Source organism: Malania oleifera, chromosome 1 (assembly GCF_029873635.1).
Source record: "Malania oleifera isolate guangnan ecotype guangnan chromosome 1, ASM2987363v1, whole genome shotgun sequence".
Classification (NCBI taxonomy): Eukaryota; Viridiplantae; Streptophyta; class Magnoliopsida; order Santalales; family Ximeniaceae; genus Malania; species Malania oleifera.
The window spans coordinates 117,733,895-117,760,742 of NC_080417.1; the positions used below are offsets into that span (position 1 = coordinate 117,733,895).

Below are 26,848 nucleotides of genomic sequence, written 5' to 3' on the forward strand. Positions count from 1 at the left end.
TGTTGATGACGCATGGTAGCTAGTTTTTGGTGCCTTGAGTTGAAGATCTAAGGAAGACATTACTAAGTGTCATAACACAATGTGGGCAGGACATCCAGGATGGCATCGCACTTTGGCATCGCTAAAGCAAAGGTATTATTGGCAACACATGCATGATGATAAGGTCAATTGTACCCGAACTTGTCTCATTGCCAACAAGACAAGGTGGAGTGGAAGAAGATTACAGGACTACTAAAACTCCTACCAGTACCAACTAGACCGTGCGAGAGTACTCACCGTACTTCATCACTAGCCTGCCCAAAGTGGGAGATGCAAGGTCTATACTTGTGATTATAGACAGGTTTTCGACGCATGGTACCTTCATACCCACGCCAAAATACCATTTGTCAAAAGAGACGAAAAAATTATTTTTAAAACATATTATGAAATATTGGGGTGTTCCTAAAGATGTAATTAGTGATTGAGAGTTAAGATTCATTAGCAACTTTTGGATAGAAATTTTCCAAATCCTCTATTCACAACTTGACCTATCTTCGAGTTACCGCCTACAAAGGGAGATTCAATAGGCTACTAGTAGAGTGCTTGTGTCATTTCATCAATGCCAATTAGAAGAGTTGGATGCAACTACTTGATGTGGCTCAAAAGTCCAAAAGAGCTCAACCAACAATAGTCCTTTTGAGCTTATTATAGGCCAGTAGCTCACTGCTAACTCACGTATCTCAGAGCATACATCTTTACCAAAGAATGGAGACACAATGCGGAGGTTGCCCGAACCTACTTGGGGAAAGCTTCCAAGCAGAGGAAGAAATGAACAGATCAGGGGAGAAGACCACTGCACTTCAACATAGGTGACTTGGTGCTTGTTAAACTCAATCTTGAACCGATCATGTCATTACAAGGTTGAGATTGAAGACTACTTCGCAAATATGAAGGACTAGTCCCCATCTTGGCTAAAATCGAGAAGGCCTATTACAATGTTAATCCTCTGACTTGGATGAAAGTACATCATGTGTTTCACATCGGCTGCCTCAAGCCATTCAACACCAACACTAAATATCCAAGCAGAAGTCAGTTAATCAAAGCACCAATGACGACAGCGCAAACTAACAAAAACGAGGTTGAAGTCATCCTTGTAGACAGAGAGTTCACATCATCAAGGAATAAGCACTTCTTAGTGAAGTAGAAAGGTCTTGGAGACAAAGAAATTAGTTGGATTTTAATGGAAGAAATGCAATTGTTCATGGACAAAGTTGAGTACCTAGCGTCAAAGTCTACAAGGACATCGACCGCATAAGTGGGGGAGCGTCACAAGCAAAGCTTGCTTTTGTCATTATGCTTGCCTGCGACCACTTGTATCATGTGCATAGGATGAGTTTACTATCATGTAAATACTAGTATTGGTTTTATTGCTTTGGGGGTATAGTTTTCCTAGTGTAAAAATGGGAGTATGACCCCTTGGACAGTTTGATACTTCCTAGTATTAGAGCTAAGTAGCATATAAAACTCTATAGGAGAGGGTGAGTGTTCATCAGTCCTGTAAAACTCACTAGTCACTGTAAACATATTTAGCCTACTTGGCTCCCCCCCCCCCCCCTACACATGTTGCTTATGGAGGTATTGCTCAATGAATTACGTTATTTCCATGTTTACCGCTAGCTTTCCATTTACTCTCATTGATTGCTTAATGCTTCTGAATACATTTCATTCAACTGCTATGAATGTGTTTTGTAGATAAACCGCAATAATCTTTGGCCAACTAGTTAAGCAAAAATATTTTAGCTAGTCCTGCATGGCCCTTCACAAGGTGTGAAATACTTAGCCCATGACATCATGCATACACAAGTATTTTCATAAGTATATTTATATATGTATATACATAATATAATATACTGCTTATACTTTATTATTTAAAATTATATAATATTACATGTATTTACAACATATATTACACTTAGTAAAATAATATTACGATAATACCATTAAATTTATTTTTTCAAATATAATATAATTTAATAATAATTATATCATTACTATAAATAAACATCATCTTCATTGTTGTTGATGTTGTTATTATTCTTATTATTATTATTATATTTAAGATGTAATTTTGGTAGATTATTGATTTATACTATTATTATTTCATATTAATATTATTATCATTATTAGATTTATTGTACTTTGCATATTACATATTTATATATACTTTTGTTATCATTCTATTTTTCTATAAATGTATCAATATTACATTTTATCTTTAATTTATTAATATAATAATTACAAATATATAAAAATTTTAATAATATATATTATTATATAAAAATAATATATAATACTATTGTACAATCAAATATAATGATAATATTATGGTATGGTTATCTTTTGTTATATCATTATTTTAAATTAAATAATCAGTTGTATTATAAGAATATAGTATCTTATATTATTATTATTTATATATTTGATAAAATACATAATAATAAATTATAATAATTATTAAATGAAAGATAAAATGTAATATTGATACATTCATAGAAAAATAGAATGATAACAAAAGTATATACAAATATGTAATATGCAAAGTACAATAAATCAAATAATGATAATGATATTAATATTAAATATAAATTATTACAGAATAATTATTGACTTAAGATATTATTATTTTATATTAAATTACATAAGCATTTATAATATATAGTGGTCTATTAGACAAATTAGAGCTCTCGAGTTCGCATATACCAAACGGCATAATTTAATTCCAATTCCACTTCTCTGTCGAATCAAACACGAGGGAAATTTTTAATTCTATTACCGATTCCAGTGCATTCCATTTTCGATTTCAATTTTGATTCTAGTCACGAACCAAATACTACCTAAACTTGATTAATTGGACATTGTTACAGCCCTTTTCTTCCTCTCATTTTCTCACCCTCATTGACTCTTAAATTAGAGATTCTTTCTGATTTGTGATTTATTTAGGGTTTCTTATCCCTACTGCAGCTGGCAGACTTTTGTTGCTGTTCGGTTGTTTCCTCTGACTGCTGGTAGAGTGATGATAAGGTTATGATGCCACTATTGCCGTTTTCATGCCTGCCTATCCATCTAGACACTGCCAGATTGATTAAGTGCCTGCACTGCTATCTAAGTGTCTACAGTGCTTCATTGTGGTCTGCCCTGTTCTGAGCAGCAAGTGTGTCCTGTTCTGTTCTGTGTGGTCAAATCCAACTTTGACAGGATGAGTCAGATATTGTTATGTCAGTAATTCCTCCTAGGATACTGTAAAATTTAATTCTATGGTCAAAGCTTCCTGTTGAAGTTCTGGACCTTCGAAGATCTAGAGTGTTGTTCTGTGCTAGTATGTGCTACCTGATTCTGCTTTGTTGTTGTGTGTTGTTCATTCCTATATGATGATTGTAGTGTATTGAGGTGGTTCTCATTACCTCTGCAGAGAGAGCTTTGGCTGACACTATTCACTTACATATCAGAGCCATCAAATTGGTGGCATTCTCCAGATGTTTCATAGAACAGCAGAGGCCATACGGGATATTTTTGAAAGTTCTCACAAGATAAATTTTTTTTCTTTTAATAGCACAAGATAAATTTTTTTTTTATTTATATAGCAAAAGAAAATTTTTTTCATAGGAAGAGAATTTACACAAGGGAGAATGAGACATCTCCCAAAAAAGGCCTGGAATTATCCAGTAAAACAGCTAAAAAATACCAAAAAAATAAATCAGCATTCCAAAATGTTCCTCCAATATCTATGTAACTCATGGAAACTAATTCCTTTAAGAAAACCCAAACCAGTGCACCACAGTGAGGCCAACTACTGAATTTTTCCCCAAACCAGCACCTCATTTAATTTCTTCCCATTGAATGCTCCAACTATAACCCCCCCATAAAACTGCGAAATTTCCACACGTCCATAGGACTGCCTTGTCCTTTCTCCTACCAAAGCCTTCGAAAGAAATAGCTAACAATTCACTAACCAAAGAAGACAGACCCAGCTCTCTCCAGAAATACCAAAAATCATATTCCAAATCCTCAAAGAAAATTCACAGTGCAAAAGAAGAGGAGAAGCTGTCTCTGAATTTTTGAAACAGAGTAGACATGCATCGGAAGAGAAAGCCTTCAAAGGTCTCCTTCTTTGTAGCAAGTTATTAGTATTAATTTTATTGAGCACAACTGGTTACGTGAGAGCCTTAATTTTTGGAGGAGCCTTAGCCTTTTAGATGAAACGATAGAATGGGAAAAATAATTGGAATGAGTCAAGAATTCAAAAAAAGATTTACAAGAAAACAGTCCGACTGATCCAAAGACCAAGAATGAACATCCCTCCCCAATGAAAGATTACTCCCATTCAATAAAGACAACAAAGATGACAGCTCTAACATCTCCCTATCATTAAGAGGTCTCCTAAAATGGATATTCCAGGAAATCAATAAACAAATCAAATCCCCAACAAAGAACAATATAACTCTATTTTTCCCGGAGCTTAATCCAAAAAAGATGAGAGAATGAATTAGATAAGGATGCAATACCTAGATGAAATGATATAGTGGGAAAGAAGAGCTGGAATGAGTCAAGAATTCAAAAAAGATTTAAAAGAAAACACTCCTGACTGATCCAAAGACCAGGAATGAATATCCCTTCCCCACGAAAGATTACTCTCATTCAATAAAGATAACAAAGAAGACAGCTCTACCATCTCCCTATCATTAAGAGGTCTTCTAAAGTGGAGATTTCAGGAAACTGATGGGCTACTCAAATCCCCAACAAAGAAAGATATAACTGTATTTTGCTCGGAGTTTAATTGAAAAAATGAGGGAATGAATTGGATACGGATGCATTACCCAGCCAAGGGTCTTTCCAAAAACGGATCCGAAAGCCCCTCCTCACCTCAGTTTAGTGTCAAAGATGGAATGAGGATAAATCTGAGAAATTGACCTCCATGGACTACCCAAAGAGCATCTTAAACTTACATTGGTATCCCACCCACTCTCTTACAACCCAAACTTACTTCTTATTATGCTATGCCAAAGGGACGATTCTTCCAGAGGGAAGCGCCATAGCCATTTAGCTAAAAGAGCCGCATTTGTTTCTCACAAGATAAAAATCAAATCAAGTTATTGACCTAAATGAGAAGTTTTTCAAATATAGCACCATAAAGGGTATGTGAGAGGAACTCACTATCTATCAACCAGTTAGTTCCAATGTTGAGATCATTAAGATGCAATGGGCAAAGTTTTTGGATAACAAGAACAAGAAGAGTTATTGGCTACCAAGTTTCTGTCTGGGTAGAGTCCTAAGTTTCAACCCATCTATGATCAGATTCTTGCCATCCATGAATGGAGCATATGCTAGAATCCGACAGTTTAGTAGTCATCCTCTCAAGCTTTTTCCTGTGATATTTCAGCCATGGTTAGCACTGTCTTTAACCATTTTAAGGGAAGTGTTGGACGACAAGGACGAGTATTGGATGGCATTCATGGCAAAGGTAGTGTATCAAGATGAAGAGGTTATCAAGAAATTTTGGAATTTGAACATTGTGGTAAAGACAATCATAGTGTTGATTGCTACTGGAATCTCCATGGGAAATCGACTTGTGCCTACAAGTCTCTTGCTGAGGGTGATTCTAATGTTGACACTTCAAGTGCACCTGACAACTCCATCATCTACCATTGGAGGAGTATAACACTCTTGTCTGCATGGTTCAATAACTTGAAAATAAGTCTTCTACATCTAGTGCTATTGTGACCCCCTTAGATGGATCTTCATCCTCCTAACCCAAAGAAACTGGTTCTAGAACCTCCTCCCATATAACAGGTAGTCACCCTCAAGTTTAGACTCTTAAGGTTACTGCTGGAAATGGTTTTGTTACAACGGTTTCTGGTTGTGGCAATATTTTTTCATTTCCTTCTATTCCTCTTTCCTCTATAAATTTATCCGAAACCTTTTATCAACTAGTCAATTACTAACTCCTATACCTATTCTATAACCTTCTTGGAAAACAATTGGTGGAGAGCTTGTGAAGAATAGCCTTCTGTATTTCAATGGTTGTGGTAGATCCATAGATCCGTAGATCCAGTTCTTATCATAGGACTTCCTTAATTACTACTCATGGTCTTTCTTTAGATCAGAGGCAAGCTCATTTGGATCATCCATCCTTTCAAAAGGAACAAGTTCTTCCCATGTTCAAGTCTATTTCTGATTTCGAGTGTTCTGCATGTCAAGTAAGCATATTAAGACATCTTTTCTGTCCAGTGTTGAATCTTATAGTAAATCATTGTTTTTTCTTACATATTCAAATATCCATGTAGAGTCAAGAATTTGACTCATCATCAATATTTTTGTGGTTGTGGATGATTTTTCGCATATGGCCTAAATCTATTTATTAAAGACATGTCTGAATTTTTTAATGTATTTACTAAATTCTACCAATCAGTTTGGCATTGGTATTCAAATTTTTCGATGCAATAATGTTTTGTTCATGTTTCACGTACTAATCAAGACAAGTTCTCTTCATGTGTTGTTAAATGTGCCTTTGTCGCTTACTTTAGATCTTAGAAAGGATATAGATGTTATGGTCCCTACAATTGCCAAAACTACGTGTGTTGGTGTTACCTTTTTCAGGGAAACCTTATTTCTCTAGTATCGTGTCCTCCTTGGATGAATCTTTTTGTTTTCCATCCACGATTTATGATCACCCCCTCATGTGTTGATCCTTCCATTCCTGTCCTTATCCCTATTGAGAAATCTATTATCTTTCTCCTCCTTTGAATCCATCAATTACTGATCCATAGAAATAACTTGCAGTTTATAAACAACAGAAGTGGGCAAAGATATCACTACCATCATGTAGCTGCCTCTTCTACTCATCACTTTTTCGACTTCTAGTTCTGGAAATCCATCCCAATGTGCCCATTGCTCACCAGAAAGGTACTTGAACATATATACAGCAGTCCTTAGTTGTTTATTCTATTGCTCATTACAGTTATGCACCTTCCTAGTCCTATGTATTCGTTTGCCTTGTCTATTTTCTCTGTCTCTATTCTTTTATCACATGTTAAGTGCTTGCTAACCTTGGGTGGAAGCACACAATGGATGTATGAATGGATGCCAAGACCACTCGAGGGAAGACAATTTCTAGTGCCATTCTTCTAGCAACTATTAACAAATAACAGACATGGAACTTGGGGCATCTTGCCCCTGGTAAGGGGTTGGTTAGGTGTTGTTCGGTCTACACCATCAAATATCCTCATAATGGCTCTATCAAACAGCTTAAGGCTCAAATGGTCACCATGGATACATCCAAACATTTGGGACCTTCTCTTCTACTAATAAACTAACCCTAGTTTTTTTTTTTTTTGGATTTCCACTTTACCTATATATCAAGCCTTAACACTTCCCCACACGTGCAGCTAATTGCACATAAAGAGTTAAAAAAATGATAAATGACTCTCATTACAGGAAATAAAATAATTTTTAACAACCATACAGTAATGTGGGCAACAACCAACAAGACTAGAACCCAGGATCTCGTAGCAACCATGGCTCTAATATCATGTTAGATTACCACTTCACCTAAAAGCTTAAGCTATTAGGTTGTGAACCAACAATCCATATCAAGCATTAACAATTTTAATTAGCCCTAATAATAGTAAGATGTGAAGATGCCTATTTGTATAGATATTTGCAAATGAGGTATAGATGGAGCAACATCCTAGGTATGTTACTCAAGGGGAGGATAGTAAGGTATGTAGATTACATAAAGCCATTTATGGTCTTGGGTAGTCTCCTCAAGCTTAAAGTGACAAATTTAGAATGATGGTCACTGCACCATGGTTTTAAATAAAGGCCGCGACCATTACGTAATGCCGTTACGTAACGATTTTTTGTGTTACCAATATCGTACACTGCGAAATTGGTGAGAAGAAAAATCACGGCCGTAGCGGCCGTTACGGACCGCAACCATTACATAAAGGCCAATACGGCTGTTACATAACCGCTACAAGACTGTTACACCAAAAAATTATTTTATTTTTTGCTTTTTCTTCTCACTTTTTCCCTCTTTTCATATATCATTCTCAATATACCTAGTGGCAAAGGGGGGGAAAGATCATAATGAGGATGACAATGATACAAAATTTACTATTTCTTTAAAAACTCACAATAGATGCATTAATTAACAATTTGAAAATACTAGCTTGTCAGGAAAATATTTTATTTTGATAATATTAGTAATGTGACATTTATGTTCTATATTTTTCAACTTCAACCTTCTTTCTTTTCTACCTATTTTATATTTGTATTATTCATATGTCTTATGTGTCTGATAGATTAATGGAGTGTATAATGTATTCTGTTTTATTAATTAATTTAGCACACATAAGAATTTATCACAGATAAGAACAATGAGAAGTATAAATACGCACACACATGTAATTTTTCTATCAATGGTGGTTTAAAACAAATGTAAACTTGTTGCCCTTACCAAATAACTTAGTTACACAAACTAAAGGATCCAAAATACACTAAAACTTTTTCTAAGAAGGGCTAAAAGCTTAAAACATGCAAGTACACTAGTATGCATAAGGTTGTGCGTGCTTCTCCCATTATGTAACATCCACTACTCCCACTTCTCGTTACCATTACGTTACTCTACCAGCTACCACAATTCAAAATACGTTACTCTACCAGCTACCACAATTCAAAACTATGCTCCGCATTTAGTTTTATCTAGTACTAATTTAATCATTTAATCTCTATCCTCAAAAAGGGGGCAAGTGTGGTGCTTCTAGTAGTTTATGTTGATGATATCATCATCAATGTCAGTGATGAGAGCAAAATTGCAAAAACATCAAGCAGTGGCTTCAAGAAAATTTCCAAATGATAAAATTGAGTACTTATGTTACTTTCTTGGTATTAAGACTATACAAAGGGTTGAATCTATCTTATCGAAAATATACCTTGGACTTGCTTAGTGAGATTGGTATACTAGGAGCTAAACCAGTTGGTACTCCTGTAGATCCCAAGGTGAAGTTTTCTAAGGTGTTGAACCAGACTTTGGACATAAAACGTTGATATAGGCACTTTGTATAAAGTTAATCTACTTGACTACCACTAGGCCTAACATATCCTTTGTTATAGGGGTGGCGAGTCAATTTATGAAAAATCCCAACAACCATGCTAGGATGTTGTCTGCACGATTTTGTTATATATGAACTTTGAAGGTCTATTACTGGATATTGTACATTTGTCGGAGTTAATCTTGTTACTTAGCATAGCAAGAAACAAATGTAGTATTCACTATGAGTGAGCTTATGTGGTTGAAATCTATTATTGCAGATATGGGATCCTTGAACTGACCTAATAGATATCTTTTGTGCTAATCAAGCCACCAAGACAAAGCACATTGAATTCGATTGTTATTTTGTGACTAAGTTAAAAAGATTCCAAGGACTCTTTGTGGACTCTTTGGGTCAATTAGGCTATGTTTTCACAAAGCTTTTATTCGAGTCAGCCTTCTCTAATGGTTGTAACAAGTTAGAGTTAATGATATTTACACAACTCCAGCTTGAGAGACAATGTTAGAAGAGAATACGTTATTTTATATTTAGGTTGCATGAGTGAGGGTAATTTTCCCTAATTCTTTTTTTTATTATTAATATATATAAGAGGGCAAACCTGGAGTAGGTATGCTCTAGGAAACAATCGCAAGGCTTTCTCTTCTTCTTCTCTTCCCCTCTTCTTCTCTTCTCCACCTTTAGAAGTAAGTGCTATATTTTCTTCATTGACTCTTCAATTTATTCCAAATTTACAACAAAAATAAAAATGTATTTTTAAAAATCATCAACCAAGAAAAGCCAAAGTCAACAAAGGACAATAAATTTTTAAAGATTCTCATTCAATGGTGCAACCAAAATTTGTCTAAAAGTTAACTTAATCTCTATCTATTGGGATTTTCATTTTCGAAGGTCTCTTAATGATAAAGTGGTTTGGAACTCACATCTTTTTTTTTTGTTGGAGGATATTCATCCTTCTTTGAGGAACACACCATCAGTTATGGGTCTTTGAGGCCAAAGTTCCCTCCAAGAAGGCTTTTATTTAATTAGTTGTTCTTAGTAGAATTAACACTAACAATTTGCTGCAAAAGTCAGATGCCTAAAAGACTTTATCTCCATATGTTTGATCTTTATGTTTCGATATGTCTCTCATTTGTTCCTTTATTGTTCCATTTCATTGAGGGTGTGGAATACTTTTTTTGGAATATTTGGAGATATTTGGGTGTGTCCAATGTCTATAGAGGATCTATTGGCTACCTCTTTTTCTTGTTTTGGGAGGAGTAGAAGACGGTGTAGCATGTTGGAGGTGTGAACTTTTTGCTGTCTTATAGGGGACATGGTTGGAGCAGATGCATGTACATTCACATGATAGAAGAAGTCTTCATCTATGCTTTGGGATAGGATTCTATACTTGGCCTCATTGTGGACTGTTGCAACTGGTGGTTTTAAAGGATTGTTTTTTTTTCCAAACTTACAACATGACTGGAGGCCAATGCTATCATCATATTCTTCTTTCTTTGTTCTTTTATATTCTAGAGAGAATTGTTTGTGCACCTTTTTGTACTTTCTCTTCTCTCAATAATTTTTTTCTTTTTCTATCCAAAAAAAATAAAATGGTCAATCTCATAGACAAGGTCTTAAATACCAGTTTCAACTTCCAACTAGAATTTCAAGGCTTTAAAAGTGCACAAATTTCAATTCAAATGCCATAAAATTTGGCTGAAACCTTTTATATTGATTTCAAATTTTTTTTTTTTTTTAAAAATCAACATTTGATAGAAATACATTGAATTTATAATTGAAACTTCAAAATCCATTAGTAAACATAATAGTGCAAGATTAAAAAATAAAATATTATAAATAAAATACATGAATGACGCATATGTGGTGTATAACCATGGTCTCAAATTTCCACAAATTGTCAAAGTTTCTATTAAAATTTATGCTTTCCACCACCCTCAAAATTGAAATTGCAGCCAATTTCCTTCTTACAAGTTTCTGATGAAGTTTCCACAAATCATTCCAAAATTTATTGAATCAGAATATTTCATCACAAATTTTTGAAAAAAAAAAATTGACTAAGAAAATTTTCAAAACCCAAAAGTTGAAATTTATCTTGTTAATTATCTTTTTCTATTGAAACTAAGGATTATTACAAGAAGGATGTGAGTGCTAACTTCCATAATTTTAAAATTTTATGCGAAACTAAGATATTAGCTAAAAAATTTTGTTCAACCTTTTATGTTTACATTATTCGTACTTGTATAATAGCTCATATTTAACTAATTTATGAATATCATATTTATTAATTGAATGTGCTTAATATGATTATTGTATTATAGATATGGAACCTTTCAAGAATACATACCTATCATTGATGTATTTTTATTTATAATATTGTAGTTCTAAATCTTGCATTATTATGTTTATTAAATGTTCCTGAATTTTCATAAAAAAGAAAATTTCACGTTTTACTACTAATTTCCTCATTATTTAAAACTGAAATTGAAATTGACAACATCAATTTGAAGTCTCATAATTTTAGTTGAAATCAAAATTTTAAACCTTGATCATAACCATGGTTTTAAATAAAGGCCGTGACCGTGACATAACGCCGTTATGTAATGGTTATTTGGTTTACCGATACTGTTACACATCGCGAAATTGGTGGGAAGGAAAATCACAGCCGTAGCGGCCATCATGGACCGCGACCGTTACTTAACCACTGCAAGACTGTTACACCAAAAAACTATTTTATTTTTTACTTTTTTTTCTCACTTTTCCGTCTCTTTCATATATCATTCTCAATATACCTAGTGGCAAGATGGGAAAAAGATTATAATGAGGATGACAATGATACAAAATTTACTATTTCTTTAAATACTAACAATAGATGCATTAATTAACAATTTGAAAACACTAACTTGTTAGGAAAATATTTTATTTTGATAATATTAGTAATGTGATATTTATGTTCTATATTTTTCCACTTCAACCTTCTTTCTTTTCTAATTACTTTATATTTGTATTACTTGTATGTCTTATGTGTCTAATAGATTAATGTAGGGTATAATGTATTTTGTTTTATTAATTAATTTAGCACACATAAGAATTTATCAAAGATAAGAACAATGAGAAGTATAAATACGCACACGCAAGTAATTTTTCTATCAATGGTGGTTTAAAACTATTGGGTGGTCTTGGACCTTCTCAACCCCAAAAGCTAGCTCATGGGGTGAGGCTTTCCTTCACACTTAATAATTGATCACCAAATCCTTCCACAACTGATGTGGGATAACCCCAACAATCTCTCCCTCACACATAGGGCTCCAAACCCCTCACGCATCGGACTCCAAATCGGCTACATGCCCGGTATCCCGGGGAGAATGTTGAACCATGGGCTCTGATACCAGTGTTTGGTGGTCTTGGGCCTTCTCAACCCCAAAAGCTAACTCATGGGGTGAGGCTTTCCCTCACACTTAATAACTGACCACCAAGCCCCTTCTACAACCAATGTGGTATAACCCCAGCAAAAACAAATGTAAACTTGTTGCCCTTACCAAATAACATAGTTACACGAACTAAAGGATCCAAAACACACTAAAACTCTTTCTACGGAGGACTAAAAGCTTAAAACATGCAAGTACGCTAATATGCACAAGGTTGTGCATGCTTCAAAAAAATTCACGGCTGTTAGACCCACTTCCCGTTATGTAACATCCGCTACTCCAGCTTCCCATTACACCCATTACCGTTACATTACGCTACCCGCTACCGCGATTTAAAACCATGGTCATAACAAAACTTTGACCACTAGGAGACCGATTTGCTTGTTATTTCTCAACATTATCTTCAAGAAAAAATATAGTATCATTAACAAACTAAAGGTGGGGCACCTACAGCTCCTCCCTACTTAAAATTAAACCTTTAATCGCATTTCCTTGCTTTTTCGAGAGTTTTTGGGGAAAATTCAAGGTTGAATATCAACATGTCCAAAAGTGGGGTGGCTCGCACTAGTATGGATCATAGTGATATAGAAGGATTCAAGGCTTTAACCAATTGTGCTTCTCTGGCTTGGCTCTTGTCCTATCTAGATCTTCCTTTAGGGGGTAACCTTAAGTCTATTGCTTTTAGGACCCAGTGATCAAGAGAATGGGTAGGAAATTGGAGGGGTCGAAGAGGGCACACTTATCATTAAGGGGTTGTATTGAGCTCATTAATGCTTGCCTTTTTAACATTCCCATATATTTTTATCCTTTTTTAGAGTACCCATGAGTGTAGCAGGGGTTTTCAAGAGGCTTATGAATGATTTCCTTTGGTCTGATACAGAGGAGAATAAAATGAATCATCTTGTTAGTCAACATATGGTTAGGAGACCCAAGCCTAAAAGGAGCTTGGCATTTGGTAATGTGGTATCTAAAAACATCTCTTTAGTTAGGAACTAGTTATGGAGGTCCCATTTAGAAGTTTCTCGGGCAAGGTCCCCAGAAGTTTGCTTCCTATGTTTTTCTTTCCTTCAGTTCAGAAAACGGTGATAGGATTGGGTTTTGGAAGGATAGTTGCATGGAAAAGTTTTATTGGAGATGATGGTGCCTCATCTTTTTTTATTATCTTCTATTCATAATGCACCAATTAATTTTTTTCTTCTTTGGAAGAGAGCTCTCTTTTTTGGATACCACTCCTTTAAGAGTCTCAACAAAATAGAGGTTGATGAGCCCACTACTTTGCTTAAATTTTTGGACTCTCTTGTTTTCCAAGTGAAGAGTGATGTGTGGGTTTGGAAACAGGATTCTTTGGGTTTTTTTTATTCTAATCTTTCCTCTTTCATTTATTGAAACCTGCAATCCCTTAGCTATTTTCGTTTGTACCATATCATATGGAAGGCTAAGATTACTTTTCAAGTCCAAGCTTTCATCTCATCTCACCAGGATTAATACAAATGACTTGTTACGAGGAAGAAGATCGATAAGACCATCAGTCCAAATGTGCTCCCCTTTCTATATTGTTGGGTGGCAAGCCAACTTTGGAATGCTTTTTTTTTTTTTTTTTTTATTGTTTTGATGAAGCATGGGTGCTCTCCCAAAATGAAGGGTGATTTCTTGGTGAGATTCTAAAGCTTTGGGAGAAGCATAGAAGGGAGGGCTTATGGACATTCGTTTTATGCTATTCATTGGACACTATGACTCAAGTGGAATGCAATAATTTCAAGACTCAAGTGGAATGCGATAATTTCAAGGCTCAAATAGGACAGAGTAATTTTTCTCTCTTCTTTCCAAGCACATTCTTTTGGGATTTCTGTGCCTGATTTTTCAAAAGTATTGAAGGGCAGCATTGTTACAGCTGTTTTAGTTGATTCCCAGAGGATATCTCGTCCTTCACATGTTGTACTTTTGTTTCATTTTATATAATGCAATTTTATGTTATTAACCTAAAAAAAAACTTACATTCAGTACAGCCAATGGAGCAACAGCAATCACAACACCTCGCCGAGTGTGAAAGGGATGTTTTTCCACAAGAAGCAACTTGCCGGATATTTCACTTGCCACTGGTATTAGATAGACATCCTTTACCCCGGCCTTAGAAAATGCAATTTGGCAAGGAGTTTCAGTGCCTGCATCAATTTTGTAAAGTGAGGTTACAGAATAAACACAACTAGGTGAGTAGCATGAACCAACTACTGAAACCTCAGAGTGACATGACCAACCTAGAGCCAGCTCTGACCCAAAATTTGCCAATGAAAGATCAGGAGCAGAGGTTATTCCAGAAATAGCCATAGAACTGATGCTCAAGCTTGTCAAAGAATTTTCAGGAGAATTTCCTTTGACTATAAATGCTTTCAGCTGCTGATGGAGAACAAAAACCTAATACATAATTACCATGAGAACTTCTACATTCCAAAAAACTTAGGAAATTATAAACAATAGCAATTTAAAAAAATGAATAGCATGGATTCTAGCAAAAAAAAAGAAACAAAGAAATATGGCTTCAATTTTTTTAAAATTAAAAAATAGGAAATCTGAATACCATAAAAAAAAAAAAAAAAAAACAGTTAGAAACAGAAAAAAAAAAAAAAAAAAATTTGTCTATAAATATAACAGACAATACTTATGCCATCCTTTAAGCTGCAACACACATCATAAGTGAATCCAGAATAAAACAGGACTCACGAAGAATGAAAAGGAAACAACATTGAATACAGTTATGAAGGAACAACTAAACCATGTAACAGTAAACACAATTTAGAGAGTATCTAGCCATGAATTTAATGCAGCTGTGTAAACATGTTATATAAGATATGAAAGAAATGACAACAAAAGAAGAAAAAAAAAAAGGCATGCTTTGAAGAGTATCTAGTTCTAGTCAATAAAAATCAACATGTCCATTCCTTATTTATTGGCACAGATTGAGCTATATAAGAAAACAATAACAGAGGGGTACCCATCTGCAATAGTCCTGAGGCCTTAATATGGATTTGTTTTTTAACCTATAAATAAAATTCACAGAACATATGATCTAGAACTAATGTGAATGTTAGGAACATTAGCACTAAGGATGCCCAATTTCAAAAGTTTCTGCCATGTCACACCATTTACGCACCCATGCATACAAACCTTGACTGCGTCGACCATTTTTTCCCAAGCAGGAGAAGAAGCCATATCACCTGTAATGCATATATACATGTTATTTACTAAATAGAATGGTGCACAAGTTGCGTGAATGATGGTATGACTTAAAGTAATATAAATTACCATCTGCCACTCCTTCATGGAAATCAAGTTCTAGCAAGAAAAAAAGATCCTTAGATTGCGGTGATTCCTCGAGAACTACAACCGAAAACATGAAAATCAAAATGAATGAAATGAGAAAAAGAAATTCCATCACATGTCATTAAAAAAAAATATCATAATCTATCATTGTCCACCAGGCACACAGAAAGGCTAGCAAAAACTACCAGTTGCCAGATGGAACTGTGTAGTTCAAGCCCTAAGCAAATCTCTTCCAAAAGGCAGTCCCCAAAATACCTTCCCAAGAAAGTGCTTTACCTCCAACCATGAATCTAATGATACACACCTGCTTTACAGCTTTCCCATTCATTTCTCAAAGTATTTGGGATATAATCAAACCAGCACCCATCAAGTTCCTTCCAAAGATTCTCACAGGATTGCTGATATGAAGTCTGCCCATGGAAATTAGGCATTATAAATCTTTAGTGTTCAAGACATAACAATAACACATCTCAATATAAATTTCTATAATCAGGGCAATAGCAGTGTTCACTTTTCCTTTTAGAAATGTCAAAAAGCCAAAAGCATGATTACTGCAATGGATTCCAGGACATGGATGTGATTGCCATGTTGAACAAGCCCATTGCTCCTTCCAAATGCACAAATTGGATAGGCATAGTTTCCTAAACTTTTTTTTTTCAACTAATTCCATGTTAAGCAAGCATTGGATTTGTAAAAGCAAGTAGATTCAAAACAGAAGGAAAAAAAAAAGGCAAACTTTTGCTACAAAAGATGACAATATTAGGGAACTACCAGGTATTACATGATTTCCAATAGTCAACATGAAACTATATCTTACAGTAAAAAATAGATGTATAGCAAAGTTACCAAGGAGGCTTTAGTGATGGGAATATCTAATCACAGCTGCTATAGTGCAAGGAACCATATCTGATAGTCTCCAGTTAGATCATGAATGTGCTTTTAAGATTATTTGCAAAAAAGTACGAGGTTGACAAAGAGGGATATCATCATGGGACACAAATCTTGACTCAAAAGACAGCCTATTAGGTTGAGGTACCACCCTTCCATATAAGCTCCAATACTGACCCCACCATATTCAGTGTAAAACTCTCTCTCCCACTCAAATCTGCAATGTCCTCCGAAGGTTAGACCGTCGCACCTACTTGTCATGATTCCTCACCCTTTTGAATGCTTGGCATGATGTCAGATTGATTGTTAGATTAGGCCTTTATATCATGTTAAAGGTTAAATATGTCTTTTTTTATTATTATTGAGTGTGTTAGTATGTTAATTAGTGAGAGTTAGTTAGGGTATTATTGTCATTAGAATATATTTAATTTGTGTTATAAATAGAGGGAGAGACCTATCTTCCGCTTAGGTCATTCATTTTAATCAAATCTTAACATGGTATCAGAGCATGATCCTATCTAAACCCTATTTCCCTCGGCCGTCGCCAGAAAACACCATTCCCGCTGCTGTTCTTCCCAGATCCACCTCCAACCCATACAAAATCACAAAACCAACCATACACCCATAATCAACCCCCCCCCCCCCCGGCCCTTTGGACGAGCCACCACACAAAATCCCATAGCCAGATGGCACTCCACGCACCGGCAGGGCCAACCCCATGCAATGGTGCATGAGTGAAGTTCCAACCACTTTTTTCCTTTTTCTTTTTTCTTCTTCCATGCTCTAATTCCTTCTTTAGACTATATTATCAAGTTGTTAGGCCAGTTTTTTGCTCAAAAATTCAACCTTTTTCGACCATGCACTCGCAGTATTCCATTAATTTCTGTTCAGTGTTTTTGAAGGCTTGCGAGTTTTTTGGAGCCATGGCAACATTTGTATGTTCAGTTGTGAGGCTGCGGCAGTGCTATATCCATCGGTGAGTTGTTCACCTCATCCGTGGTTGCGCCGGCGCTTCACATGGTTTGTGATTGTTCCAGTTATTTATTGTTCTTCTTGTTTTTGGTGTGGTTTCTGATTTTTGAGTGCTGTGGCACCGCTATATCCATTAGTGAGTTGTTCACCTTGTCCGTCATTGTGTCGGTGCTTCACATAGTTTGCGGTTGTCCCAATTATTTTTTATTGTTCTTCTTATTTTTTGGTGTGATTTCTGATTTGTGAGTGTTGGGATGGAATCTAGGAATCCCAAAAATGTGTTCCCTATATTGCTGCCGCAAATAACAACTCAAAAGTTGGATGGAAAGAACTATGTTCAATGGTCTAAAGCTGTTCAGATTTATTTAGCAGCATTAGGGAAATCTGACCACTTGCTCCAATCTGATTCTTTTGATGAGAAAAGAAAAGGCATGTGGATTCAGGAAGATACCTTGATTGTTTCCCTTTTATGGAATTCGATGGAGCCACAGATTGCACGGATGTGTATGCATCTAGATACGTGCAAGGAGACTTGGGATTATGTCAAACTTTTATACTACAGTAACCATGGTCTTAAATTTCCACAAAATTGTCGAAATTTCTGCCGAAATTTCCAATTTCCGTCACCCTCGAAATCGAAATGGCAATTAATTTCCATCTTGCATAATTTTTGTCGAAATCTCAACGAATCATCCGAAATTTATCGAAATCTCAAAATTTTGGCGAAACTTGTCAAAATGTTAACTATACAATGAAATTTCTTCGGAATTCAAATGAGAGATTTAAGAGTGAAGTGAAATTTCTCTTTTAATTTATTTTATTTATTCTATAAAAACAAAAGATTATTACAAGTGCTTTTGAAATTAAATGAAAAAATAAACTTACAGTAACATTTTATTTAACCATTCATGTCTAAATTATCATTATTTGTATAATAAATAATATTATTATGATTTATTAATTTCATTTGTAGTAGCTGAATATGTTTAATGTACATTACCTTACAAATATGTTTGATACACATACTATTTTACAACTTTTCCACCTCATACAAAACATAGATGTATTTAATTTGTAATATATTAGTCCAAAAACTTATATTATTATGTTTGTTAACCATTTTTAAAGTTTCACAAAGAATTTCATGCTTTACTACTAATTTCCGTCATTTTTTCAAATTGAAATCAAAATTGACATCGAAATCAAAATTTCTGTCGAAATTTCCGTACTTTTGGAGTTTCAAAAAATTTGAATCGAAATCGAAATTTAAGACCTTGCCAGTAACATTACACGTATGTATGATTTATCCCAAGAGTACTTTCAGTTGCAACAAGGAGATAGGAACATTGCAAATTATTTTGGATAAACGAAGCATATTCATAAGAAGCTTAACGTCGTGCATCCTATAACTGCCGAAGTCCGTGAGATGCAAAATCAGAGGGAGCAGATGGCAGTTCTTCGAGTTCTAGCAGGCTTAAGACCTGAGTTCGAGGCAGTTCAGTCCCAGATACTCTGTAGTTCCAAGCTACCATCATTTGCTGATGTTTATTCTCGTGTCCTCCGTGCTTCCTTTAGCACGCATTCTCCTTCTCATGCATCTGGCTCTAAGAAGACAGCCTTTGCTACATAGAGTGATTTCAGTTCTCTACCAAATAACCGCAAAAGTTATCACAGTGGTTTGAGTAGTCGAACTGGTAGAGATGGACAAGGCAGAGTTACTCCTCGCAAGTGCACTCATTGTGGACGGAATAATCATACTATTGAGCAGTGTTGGGATTTTCACAACAGAACTCCACATGTTGCCAATGCAGCCACCACTAACTTCACACCTTTGGGGGCAACCAATGCAGCCACCACCTACTCCTCACCTTTGGGGTCGAGTGGGGGGCAACACACAGTCTCTATGTTCGAAGAAGAGTATTCCAAGTTCCAGCAGTACCAAGCATCACAATAAGCTTCTCTTCCCATTGCATCTCTTGCCCAAACAGGTAATCATACATCATGTCTATCATCCAGTATTTCTCGTCCTAATCCTCGGGTCATAGACTCCGCCATTGCTGATCATATCACAGGTATATCTAATTTTTTATTCACTCTTCAATATCCTGCAAATTTACCTTGTGTTACTCTTGCAGATGGGTCAACTACTGCAGTCAAGGGAATTGGGACTATAAATCCCACTTCTTCTATTTCTCTTCCTTTGGTTTTATATATTCCCAAATTTCTTTTCAATCTTGTCTCTGTTAGCAAAATTACTAAATCCATGAATTGTTCAGTGAGATTCCTCCCTGATTTTGTGGTTATTCAGGGTTTGATGATGAGGAAGATGATTGGCAGAGGGCGTGAAGCTGGTGGACTCTATCACTTCAAGCCGCTATCACCTTCTACCGCCTGCACTACTACAACCACACCTTTCCAAATTCATTGTCGCCTGGGTCATCCTTCATTGGAAAAGTTAATATGTTTTGTTCCTAGTTTGAGTTATGTATCTAGTCTCGATTGTGAGTCTTGTCAGTTAGGAAAGCACCATCGTTTTTCTTTTGCTTCTTGGGTCAATAAGAGGGCTGCAAGCCCTTTTATGTTAGCTCATTCAGATGTCTGAGTCCTAGTAGGGTTATGTCCAAGTTAGGTTTCTAGTACTTTGTAACCTTTGTGGATGGTTATTCAAGAATGACTTGGTTATATTTAATAAAAGATCATTATGAGTTATTTCATGTATTTTGTGTCTTTTGTTCTGAAATAAAACTCAATTTAGTTTGCCAGTTCGAACACCTCGAAGTGATAATGCTAAAGAGTTTTTCAATGCACAATTCACTACTTATATGACTCAGTATGGTATTGTTCATCAATCATCTTGTGCCCACACACCTCAACAATATTAGGTTGCAAAGCGGAAAAATAGGCATCTTCTTGAAATCACTCGCACTTGACTTTATCAAATGCATGTACCTAAAGTGTTTTGGAGTGATTTTGTACTTACTACTTGTTATCTGATCAATAGAAAGTCATCCTCTATTCTTAGTGATAAAAAATCCCCTACTCCATTTTCTTTCCTAATTCACCTTTATTTTCACTTCCTCCTCCTACATTTGGGTGTCCTTTGTTCATCAACTAGCTCCTAGGGTGGACAAAGTGGATCCTCATGCTATAAAATGCGTCTTTCTAGGCTACTTATATACTCAAAAGGGATATTGTTGTTATAGTCCTATGCTGCATCACTTTTTTGTCTTTGCCGATGTTACCTTCTTTGAGTCTACAACTTACTACACCTAGTCACTGAACGCTTCTGAGCTCAATAAGTCTCTTCCTTTGCCTAATCTTCTAGATTCTACATTACTGTCCTTGCCCAACCAACCATCTGAGTCTCCATGTAGTTCGAGTTCTTCTTATCACCTTGATCATCCTAACTTGCAGGTGTATTCACGACAGCAACTCCAAGGAAGAGAATCCCATCTAGGTTCTACCACCACACCTTTTGTTTCCTCATATGATGATCACACTTCCCATGATGTTTATCCTCCTATTGATATTCAAAAAGGTACATGCACAACTCAACACCCCATTTCCAACTATGTTTCTTATGACTCCTTATCACCCTCCTATTATTGTTTTGTCACTAATATATCATCTCCTAACCTTCCTAAATATGTTTCGGAAGCCTTAGCCATTCAAGGTGGAGGGATGCCATGGTTAAAGAGATGAATGCTTTACATGACAATGGTACTTGGAACTTGGTACCTCTTGCTAGTGGTTGGTTGCTTGTGTTAAATTTATTTGTAACAAGCTAGGAGCATATGACATTTATACTCCAGCTTAAGGGGGAGTGTTAGAGGTTATATATGTCTTTTAGTATTATTATTATTGAGTGTCCTAGTATGTTAATTAGTGAGAGTCATCAGTAAAGGTATTATTGTCATTAGAATGTATATAATTTGCATTAAAAATAGAGGGAGAGACCTATCTTCAAGTAAGTTTATTCATTTTAACCAAATCTTAACATATCACTTCATCATGTGGTTGCACCCCGACTCAAAAGATCTACCTATTAGGATCAGCCTATTGACCCCAAGAAGTCCTCCAACATATCTGCTATGGGACTCCTTAACAACAATGCTATCAGATAACTTGATCATTCTAGAATAACATAGCCAAAGGTGGGTATGATACACCGAATTAACTTGAATAAACAATAGAAAGTTATCAATTATAAATGGGCAACTAGATGTCCTCTCTTCACATGGGCAAACTTAGCTTGAGATATATTATCATTCAAACAAAAATAAGCTCAAAGGAGAAAAAAAATTGCACATCATTAATGTAACAACCTATTTGAGACAATGTAAACACATCATTAATGCAACAACCTAGTTGAGACAATGTAGAAGCTTTCTCGGCTTCATCACTCTTTATATCACCAAAGTGATGGAATAAGTTTATTCATTATAGCAAGGATAGAGATTGGGAGACATTGACTCTTCAAGTAGAAAAAAATAATAATTGTTGAGATTTTGATTAAAATAAATTACCCAACTTGAAGATAGGTCTCTCCCTCTATTTATAACACAAATAAAATACATTCTAATGACAATAAAACCCTTACTAACTAAAAATATCTAATTAACATACTAACAAACTTAGTAATACTACTAAAAGACATAAATAACCTCTAACACTCCCCCTCAAGCTAGAGCATAAATAGCATATGTTCCTAGCTTGTCACAAATAAATGTAACATGAGCACCTCCCAAAGCCTTGGATAACAAATCAGCAAGTTGCATATCGGACTTCACATAAACGGTAGTAATATACTCTGCATAAGTTTCTCCCAAACAAAATGGCAATCAACTTCAATGTGTTTCGTCCGCTCATGAAAACCGGGTTGGAGGCAATATGAGCAGCAGCTTGATTATCACATATCAACTTCATGAGTTGAGAATGTGAAAAACCCAATTCTTCCAACACGTTCTCCAACCAAACAAGTTCACATGTAGTGTGAGTCATAGCTCTATATTCTGATTGAGCACTTGACCTAGCCACCACCGTTTGTTTCTTACTCTTCCAAGAAACCAAATTACCACCAACCAAGATACAATACCCGGTTGTGGATCTTCGGTGGAAAGGCAACCCAACCCAATCTGCATCTGTATATCCATGAATATAAGTGTGACACTGATCACGATATAAAAGACCTCTCCAAGCTACACCTTTGAGATATCTCAAGATGTGAATTACTGCATCCCAATGACTTGTCCTCAAAGAATCTAGAAATTGAATCACGACACTTGTTGCAAAAGATATATCCAGCCAAGTGGCTATGAGATAATTCAACTTTCCAACAAGTCTCTGGTATTGTCCAGCATTAGGCAACAATTCACCTATATGTAGCACTAACTTGATGTTAGGATCCATGGGTGTATCAACCGGTTTGGATCCCAACAATCCAATTTCATCCAACAGATCAAGAACATACTTCCTCTGTGACAAAATAGTTCCAATATGAGATCTAGATACTCATATTCCCAAGAAGTATTTCAACGATCTCAAATCTTTGGTTTGAAACTTAGTATGTAGAAAAAATTTGAGACTTTGAATACCTTTATCATCATCACCTATAATAACAATATCATCCACATATACAACAAGAAGGATCCTACCCGATTAAATATGACGATAAAACAAGGAATGATCCATTGCACATCGTTGAAGGCCAAACTCAAGTACTACAACATTGAAGCAACCAAACCATGTTCTGTGAGATTGTTTTAAACCATATAGTGCCTTCTTGAGCTAACACACTAAGCCTGACTCCCATTGAGCAAAAAACCTAGGTGGTTGCTCCATATAGACCTCCTCCTCAAGATTACGATACAAGAAGGCATTCTTCACATCTAACTAATGTGGAGGCTAGTGACAAGTGGTAGCCAAGGAGATGAACAAACGTACTGATGTAAGTTTGGCAACCATAGAAAAAGTGCCACAATAATCCAAACCATACACTTGAGTATACCCCTTAGTAACAATATGGGCTTTCAGAAAAGCCACTGAACCATCAAGGTTGACTTTTACAATATATACCCAGCAACAACCAACCACAGACTTGTCAAGAGGAGGAGATACTAAGTCCCAAGTGTCATTGTCCTGTAAAGCATTCATCTCTTCAACCATAGCTTCCCTCCACCCAAAGTGGGCTAAAACTTCCGAAATAGATTTAGGAAAGGTAGTAGATGATAGAGCAATAACAAAGCAATAATAGGAAGGTGATAAGAAGTCATAGCAAACATAGTTGGAAATGGGATGTCGGGAACATATGTGTTTACCTTTCTGAACAGCAATGGGAGGATCAACATCATGGGAAATATGATCATCAAACGAGGAAACTAAAGGCGTGGTAGTAAAAGCTAGAGGGGACTCTCTTCCTTGGAGCTGCCATTGTGAATACACTTGCAAATTAGAATGATCAAGGCGATAAGAAGGACTCGAACTTCATGGAGACTCAGATGGTTGATTGGGCAAAGATAACAAACTAGAATTTGGAAGATTAGGCGAAGGAAGAGACTCATTGAGCTCAGAAGCACTCAGGGGTATAGTAAGGCGTAGACACAAAGAAGGTAACGTCTGCAAAAACAACGAAGCCATGCAACACAAGGCTATAGCAAGGATATCCCTTTTGAGTATATGAGTAGCCCAGAAAGACACATTTTATAGCACAAGGATCCAACTTGTCCACCCCAGGAATTAGTTAATGAACAAAGGATACACAACCAAATATACAAGGAGGGAGAGAGAATAAAGTTGAATTAGAAAAGACAATGGAGTAGGGAATTTTACAACTAAAAATAGAGGATGTCATCCTGTTGATCAGATAGCAAGCTGTTGATTTTCTGAGTCTGATCCCTGTTTTGATGTTGACAAAGCACAAGGATTTTATGTGTGCATTTAGTCTGTGAACATATTTATATCTGACACGCACATAAGACAAAGGGAAATGGAAGCTATAACGGAACTTAAAAGCTCACATCATCTGGTGTATTCCAAGAAGGCAGAAGAGCGAAGAAGAAGACATTTAATGTTTAAATTGTAAAGGCAATTTTTGTTTTTAGTCTGTAATAATGCATTCATGCATGATGGGAATGTTAGCTCAATGAAGACCTTAGACTGACCTTAGGTCCCCAAATCATGAAAAATCCCCTAAGCTAAAATGTCTTACTTATACAAACAAGGATAAACTTATAAGGTTAAAAATTAGGGCACAGCTTAGTTTTTCAAGAGCCTCAGTCGACCAACCTGTCAGCATTATAAATACCTCAGTTGACCGACCTTCATAGCTAGGCTAATTACAAAGCCTCGTCCGACCGACCCTAAAATGAACATATCTTCCTCGATCGACAGACTATTAGGTTTCACCTTTTCAGCGTACTCAATAGACCGAATAAATGACCTAAGAAAGTCCCGATCGACCGAACATACGAAAGCTTGGAAAACACCCTTGGCTCAGCCGACCGGCCCTTGCCTCAATCGACCGAGCCTCGTATATTTTTGAAAGACATAGAGGGCTCAGCCGACCGGCCTTTTGCTCGGTCAACCGAACCTCACTAGTTGGCATGGATTTTATGCACGGTCAGCCGACCGACCCTCTCGGGTTGCCAATATTTTTTAGCACTAAAGACGTTTAATTTTACAATAAAACATTTTCAAAATACTGGCTGTGTCCCTAATGGTCATAATTTTTGGGGAGTCTATATATACCACATTCATAAGCTAGATTAGCAACAAGATTAAATATTTTCTCTTAAACATTTTGTGGTATTTCATGCTATTTTACTCACATCCAAGCATACACTTTGAACTCTCTTTCACACATTATTGTTTGCACATTCATTTAAGAAAGAGAGCATAAATACTCACTTTTTCATTTGCATTTTGATTGCAACTTGAAGCTATGTTGAGTGTTCATTATTGTGAGCATTTTAATATTTAGTTCAAAGCTTAAACTCTATCATTTTTGCATTGTTGAATATTGATTTTTGAGAGTAAGCTTGAGTTATTCCCATTGTATTTCATTCATAAATATCTTTTGGGAAAACTCTCCATTTTCTTGTGAATCTTTGCATCCTCATTGCAAGATTCAACAGCTTGCATTGTGCTATTGATAAACTCATTTTTACAAGCTTAAACCCTAATGTCTGCTGCACTTAATATTTGAAATTTTTTGTTAAGATATTTGCTAAGGGCTCTAAAGATTCTTTGATATTACATATAGTGAATATATTATCTTGAAATCAAAGATCTTACTCACACACATACATTAATATATACACTTTTGAGAGTTATCATATAGTTTACCAAAATCTCATTGAGCTTAAACTCCTATCATTTGTGAGTGTATTTGTGCTTATTGGTGTACATCATTAGCTTATTGTAGAAGCACTCTCTTTGTACACAAAATATTTATTATTGTTGTATTCCCGACGTGTGGTCGGAAGAGGATTGCACCAGCCTATAACGTGCACCGAATAGACTTGGACCCGGTTAAGAAAGTCCCAGATTGGTTCAGAATCGGTTAGGAGAACTAGGAGCACCGTCCTGTAAGGTGTAATTGTAAAGGTTGGGCTCAACACTGTAAATGTGAGCTGGGATATTCCTCGCCCCGTAAGGAGAGGAGAATGTAATCGGTGTCGCTCCACCCGTTACGTGAGCACCTAGCGTATCCTCTTGCTTGTTAGCTTAAGGCAGGGGCGTAAGCAGTATTGGCCGAACCTCAATAACAAATTTTGTGTTCGCCTTTTCTTCCCTACGCTTTAATTTTCCGCACTTACATGCTCATATTTGAATTATTGTGAATGATTGGGAAGTACTGAGTTTGCTATATCTAGTTTAAATATCTACTCAGTTTTTTTATATTGTTGGGTAATTGGTATTTGCTTCGACAGACTCTAGGTTGTATTTTACTGATTGTGATTTTCTATTTAACCTAGGAAAAAAATTTTAAATACCCAATTCACCCCCCCTTACCTCTTGGGAATACACCATTCCTCTCACAAGCGGTAAGTACAACATCATTCTAAAATACTTTAGGTACATGCATTTGATAAGGTAAGGTGCGAGCAATTTCAAGGATATGTCTATCTTTCCTCTCTGCAACCCCATTTTGTTAAG

At 35.8% G+C, this 26,848-nt stretch overlaps 1 protein-coding gene across 7 annotated transcripts in view; it reads right to left on the reverse strand.

The window, feature by feature from the left end:
- Positions 1 to 26,848, reverse strand: part of LOC131152285 (protein TRANSPARENT TESTA 9-like) — a 77,761-nt gene that overhangs the window by 9,352 nt on the left and 41,561 nt on the right. For 6 of the 7 annotated variants that reach the window (XM_058104127.1, XM_058104119.1, XM_058104099.1 and 3 more), the window contains 5 exons: positions 16,137 to 16,242; positions 15,815 to 15,889; positions 15,677 to 15,726; positions 14,770 to 14,926; positions 14,510 to 14,676 (listed from right to left, as the gene is read on the reverse strand). In XM_058104127.1, coding sequence (XP_057960110.1) covers positions 14,510 to 14,676; positions 14,770 to 14,926; positions 15,677 to 15,726; positions 15,815 to 15,889; positions 16,137 to 16,242 — 555 coding nt within the window. The remainder of the gene's footprint in view (positions 1 to 14,509; positions 14,677 to 14,769; positions 14,927 to 15,676; positions 15,727 to 15,814; positions 15,890 to 16,136; positions 16,243 to 26,848) is intronic. The other variant, XM_058104114.1, reaches the window with a different exon arrangement.